General features: G+C 32.5%; 1 protein-coding gene across 3 annotated transcripts in view; it reads left to right on the forward strand.

Moving 5' to 3' along the window:
- LOC128990152 (tetraspanin-18-like) overlaps positions 1-1,001 on the forward strand; it is a 70,735-nt gene extending 69,734 nt beyond the window's left edge. For all 3 annotated transcript variants that reach the window (XM_054412422.1, XM_054412423.1, XM_054412424.1), the window contains one exon: positions 407-1,001. In XM_054412422.1, the coding sequence (XP_054268397.1) occupies positions 407-505 (99 nt within the window). In that variant the 3' untranslated portion in view covers positions 506-1,001. The remainder of the gene's footprint in view (positions 1-406) is intronic.
- The last annotated feature ends 4,999 nt before the right edge of the window (positions 1,002-6,000 follow it).

Consider the following 6,000-nt stretch of genomic DNA (forward strand, 5'->3'; position numbering starts at 1 on the left):
CATACCAAAGAACACAGGCCGTGGTGCGAAATGTTTGCCTTGACTGTACTATTTCTTACCTCGCCTAGCCCCGACGTGCTTTGTGAAACCAAAGCACGTCGGGGCTAGGTGAGGTAAGAAATAGTACAGTCAAGGCCAACATTTGGCACCACAGCCTCATTGGCGAGCCAGCCAAGAGTTTACCTCCTCCCCATAAGCTACAGACCTGTGCATATAACTTATCCAGCAAAGCAAGGGGTGAGCCGATACAGTACAAGGGTGGGTACTTATAAAAAGTAGTGGCCTGTACCAGAATCCGAACCCATGAGGTCATTGACTTGGGCTCGAAGTCCGTGGCACTACTGACTGAGCCACCAACTCACCGAAATTGATAATTAGCTCCAATAATACAATGTTTTCGTTGCAGCTGGTTAGTATCGGCTTCTTCGTTGTTCTTCTCAAGAACGTCTGCGAGCTGAAAGACCAGGCACCATCAGCGCCAAGAAGAACCAGCTCTGGAGGCTAATGGAACTGCAGCTGGAACAGGTTATAAAGTGGGAACAGGTTCCAAAGCTGGACCTGGAAATGGAAGCCTCAACTGGAAATGGAACTACGTCACAATGTGCCTCGTTCGAGGCTAGTCTACAACTGTATTACTGGAACCAGGACTTTCCGTGTCAATCGTGTGCCTCTTTATTTTAAGACTTTTAGTGCATAAAATGCAAAGTTCGTATAAGATTGTTAAAATTGAATATATTTATGTAAAATAGGAAGATAAGTATGAAGGACGACGAGTATTTCTCCACAGCAACTAAATGGTGGCTTTGTATCCTTTCTAATGTTTGTACTATTATTCTGATATATTATTTTAGTTAAATTTTGGAATTGCCTTGTAAAAAAATGTTTTGGGGAGATTTACTCTTACATATTTTATTACGAAGGGAAAATCTGTTAAAGATGAATTTTGGAGTGTGCGAAATGATTATGGTTACAGATTATTTGTTTCAAGAGAGTTTAACAATTTATAATCATAAATTACTGGTTATAAAAGGAAATCTGCTTACGTTAGATACCTTCTTTAGATAAGTAATTGGGCTGTGACTTAGTATATTTTATCACTAGGGCCTAAAGTGATTCTTTAGGACACTAGCTTAGTTTAAATTACCGTGGCTTAGCCGAGTGAAAACGGGTGAGTTTTGAAAATACACTTTTGGCCCGTACAATGAACACATTTTTCGTCATGCTGGGCCATTTTTATATATTATTTTTAAGGGGCTTTTTCAGTGCGCACTCAAGTTTTATGTATGAGGCAACGCTGGACAAAGGAATTCCAAATTTCACGTAGGCACGAGGCAAAACCGCTTCCAGAATAATTGGAGCTAGTTGCCCGAAAATTACTTTCATGACAAGCTATGAACGAAACTTTTCATTACGATGCAAAAATACTCACATACAGAATAATTTCTGCCCATTTCTGTTTACGTTTGTATTGTTAAACATTAAAACCGGCTAGTTAAAATGATTAAAAAAATAGTATAAAACACTAGTTAGAGTAGTAAGCTAACGAAGAACTGATTGAGAGCAGGGAAAGCAAATTGAAACAATGGAAAATCAGCTGATTGGTTTCCCTTTTTTCTAAATAAGATCTTGTGAACAAATATTTTTTATATCAGCTGTTAAAAAATAACTACTTTTGCAGTGAGTAATGACAACTTATAGTTCGTTTATTGTTTTACTTTGTTAGCTGCCATAGAAGTGTTATCTTTTTTCCCTGGCATTAAAAATCGAACAACCTTTAATTTTTATTAACGTACAAAATATGTATTACGCATTCAATGCAATAAGACATTCAGACTGACTTCTGAAATTATTTTATATTTAAACTTGTCTGAATATGAAGAGTAAATACCGTAAAAATAATAGTTTGCGCAACGATTGCGTGAAGATAATGTTAACGACACTAGTATAACATTTAAGAACTTGGCGAGTGCCTGAAAAAATTCTATAAGTGTCGTCAAGACGATTTTCCCGAGTAGCGTACACTACCTACAAGAGTGTTTTATAATTACTAAGAATCAGTACTCATAACTTCTAAGAGAAGTTATGTTTTCGTTTATATTATAACCTCTCATCGCCACTGATAGTGATGCAACGAAACATTGTACCATTGCTCCACCCAACAATTAAACTGGCCTGAACAGCTGATTAGTTGACGTTCGAAGCCTTACAATTTTACTTCTTCTCTCTCAATCCTTGAACCTCATTGGTCTGTTATTCGTGTTGTTAAGTAAAACTATGCTGTTATGTTAGTAAACAATGTTGTTATATGAAACTTTTCAATTCTAAGAACTGAACTGAAACGGGTACTTTAAAAAACGGTCATAGGTAAAATTTTTTGAAACACATGATTTAAAACTCTATCAAATTTTTATAGTGATATAAAGATTTTTTAATTGGAACTATTTCTTCCGGCAACATTAGCTGATGAGTTTTACAGTTAGAAAATGCAACTTTTTTAAAAGAATAGTGCTGAGTATTTTCATCAAAATTCCTAAAAGAAAACCACTTGGAGTAACGTTATGCAATCGACTTCAGCTGATTATTTTCTACCCTAGGGGGAAATGTAGGAAGAAAAACCTTGTATTCAAACTCACATGTATTAAACGCATCAGTTTTTAGCTGCAGTCTGACGAAAAATGTTTTATTCATTTTTATTATCAGCAAAATAAAGGTAATAAAAAAGACCTCCAACTAACACAGTTACGTGTATTATATCTTTATTTTACATATTTAGAGCTAAGAAAATTTCTCAAGGATGGAAACGGTAAAACATCTCAAATCTTTTATTTACTTTTTCCTCTTGTCTGACTTAGGTATAAGGTTTTAGCCTACACTTAATAAGGATGCCTGTTTAGGGTTTGCACAATAAATAAGCATAATATGCTGTATATATTTAAGTACTATATAAGACACGTACCTAAAAAATGTAAATATGAAAAACACAGTACGTACATTAGACATATAAAACTCATGTTTCTATGACATTCGCTATATTTTTGAAACAATATCATGAAATTGTGATAGTTATAACTTTTAACATTTACTTTTGAGAAAGAATCCACCGATAATAAGACCAATACAGAGCAGCTTTATTTATTAGTGTTTAATAATCGCTAACCTATTACCGTATGCCATATTAAAATGGTTTAGTCACAGATTATGACAGATGTTACCGGTTCTTTATTGGTCAAATTAATTACAGTTTAACCTGCAGTACATTAGCTTTAGCATTATAAGTGAGAAAGCATGTGCCTTTTAAGGTGTGTGACGCTAAAACATTCAAAACTAATTGAGTAATGAAATGGTACCCAAAACACGTGAGTGTTAAGCACAAGCGGCTTTACGGCATAACAGTCTCTAAAAAATATTCAGGTTTTTTTATTTTGAACTAAAGTTTTTAGTTTTGGTATTTTCGAACTAAGGCAATACTTAAGGTAATCGTAATAAACTTGTCTGTCTAACCTAAAATATGTTGTGTACTGTACATGTTAAAATAAGTTTAAGTTCTACCATTGATAAAACATACTCCTAAAATGTGTTATCTATGGCTCTACCTAACACCATTGATGGAAAAGACGTAAAAAAGCAATGCTATCTTCAGTTAAATTCTTTACTCACCATTATAAAATGCAACATATTGAAATGTTTATTCATAGATCATTTTTAAGTAGTATTTATCACGAATATTTAAGTTGTAAACATCATGTTAAAGCTAGTTTTAATAACGGCAAATATAAGAAAACAGCATAAGAGTGAATGTTTCAATGTTTGAATAAAGGTTTACAATAAACTGAATTCGTTTAACGAGTTTTTATCCTAATGTCACATGTTTTTTTTTGGCTCTAATATATGTTTTAAGTACAGTATATAATATGATGTTGAGTTTATGTATACAACTGCTTCAATGACTTCATACTCTTACCTATAACTACAATGATCAGTATAAAAAATAACATTTTTAAATAGATTTGCGTTTAAAATAGATTGGAATTTTCTGGCTTCTAACACAGCCAAGTTTTTGATCTACTTATAAGACAATAACTTACACATTTTCTTGGACAATACGTCTTGAATTTTTATAGAACCACTATCCGATCTGTTTTGTTAATAAAGCATAGAATACTCCCTAAGTAAGTTTTATATATCTTTAAGACCAAATTAAAAACCTGTTCAAACCAAATGTAAGAGAATCAACACATTTGTATACAGTATAATTTTTTTATGCTAGGAAGAGTTAATACGTGCTATAGGGGTCGGCTGACATCAGAGATATCGGCATATTTGTAATATTACAATAACTTCGACATTTTAGTTAATAATTTCAAGTTTTAAAAGATTTATATTTTATTTCAGTTATATTAGATCAGTCTTCCTTGAAGGTACATTCAAAGTTGTTACATGCTTTCATAACGTTTGTATCATTTCATAACACAGAGAGAAATAAGATGAGATATTTTTCTTCTCCTCCCCCTTCCTACTTTGTCCCTTTAACTTATATCTTAAATTCATTCGATTTACTTTGACGTAGTACAAGCTGCATTCAAAGTTCCACCTTTGTTCTACTTATACATACAATAAGTTGATAAAACAATATATATGTCTACTTAGCCTCCTAAATGTAGCTATTAAAAAATACATTAATATTTGTTTTTTGAAATGCAATATTCTAAATTAATGTAGGGATGAAAAATCATCGATATATTTTAATCAAATAATTTCTATTCAGGTAAAGTTAACAATACATTACCTATGTCATAGAATACATAATCAGAATACACTTAAACTACAGTTCTAAAGCTAGAATTACAAAATGTATCCACAGCTTACTCCTAATATTTACATTTCAGGGGTTACTCACAGAGAAGTAATATTACTTCTCTGTGGGTTACTATATTCCAGTTCCTCTGGTCCAAAAACTCTTGGATGCTGTATCAGGAGATATTTAATACTTGTTTCTTTAGGCATCTTTTGAATTTTGAGTGGTTTGATTCCAATTTTAAGCGAAATGGAAGGCTATTGTACATTTGAATGCTATTGTAAAGACAATGTGTTTTAAAGGAAGATGTTGAGTCTTTAGGCATTGGCAAATTATGGGAGAATTTTTAAGAGAATACGGGATAATGTGGTGGTTCCTGAATCAGAGAACAATGGGAGATTATGTTTTAAAAAAATTACATAGATGGATGGACTGATGGAAAAATCTTCTGCAAGATTGGTGTTTGGGCAGAGAAAAAATTGTTCTTATACTCAATTTTTGGAATTTAAACAGGAATTTTGTAATGTTACTTTCATTAACCCATATGGCTATAACATATGATAAATGAGGGTAAATAAGTCCGTAAAATGTGTATACATTAGGACGTCGTAGTTTGCAGTTTTCTTTAAACTACGCAGCACAAAGATTCCGGAGCTTACTTTATTTGAAACATGTTTGATGTGTTTAAGTAAGTTAAGATTTTCATCTATGGTCAGTCCCAGAAACTTTACACTTTCAGTTGGGTGAACTGCACTGTCATCCAGAAGTAAACTGAAATCATTGTTTATTTATATTTAGAAAAGAGAATTATATGTCTTTTCTGTGTTGACAGAGAGTAAATGGTCATCAAACCACTCAATCAAATTGTTGGCTTCGCCAAGGTTTATTAAGTCTAGCAGCCGACGCTAAGATTCTAAACTACCTTTTGGCATAAAATAATTTGCTTAACATAACAGCTGTAAACATTCAGCTTTTGTGTCACAAATTCAGCATTTGGATAAAAATGTAAATACATACCTAGGGTTGACTTATTTATACTATATGTATTGCTAATCATTGATACGTTCAATTCTTCTGTAAGAGGATGACAGATTAATTAAATATACATAGTAAAATACTAGGATGTTCAAATTATTTTTTTAAAGCAATCTTTGTAATCTTCGATTTGTTTTATAGCAATATAATTTGTTTTAACTAACAGCTGG

This window comes from Macrosteles quadrilineatus, unplaced genomic scaffold, assembly GCF_028750875.1.
Source record: "Macrosteles quadrilineatus isolate MER2022 unplaced genomic scaffold, UCM_ALF_1.0 Scaffold_3__2_contigs__length_128488019, whole genome shotgun sequence".
NCBI lineage: Eukaryota > Metazoa > Arthropoda > Insecta > Hemiptera > Cicadellidae > Macrosteles > Macrosteles quadrilineatus.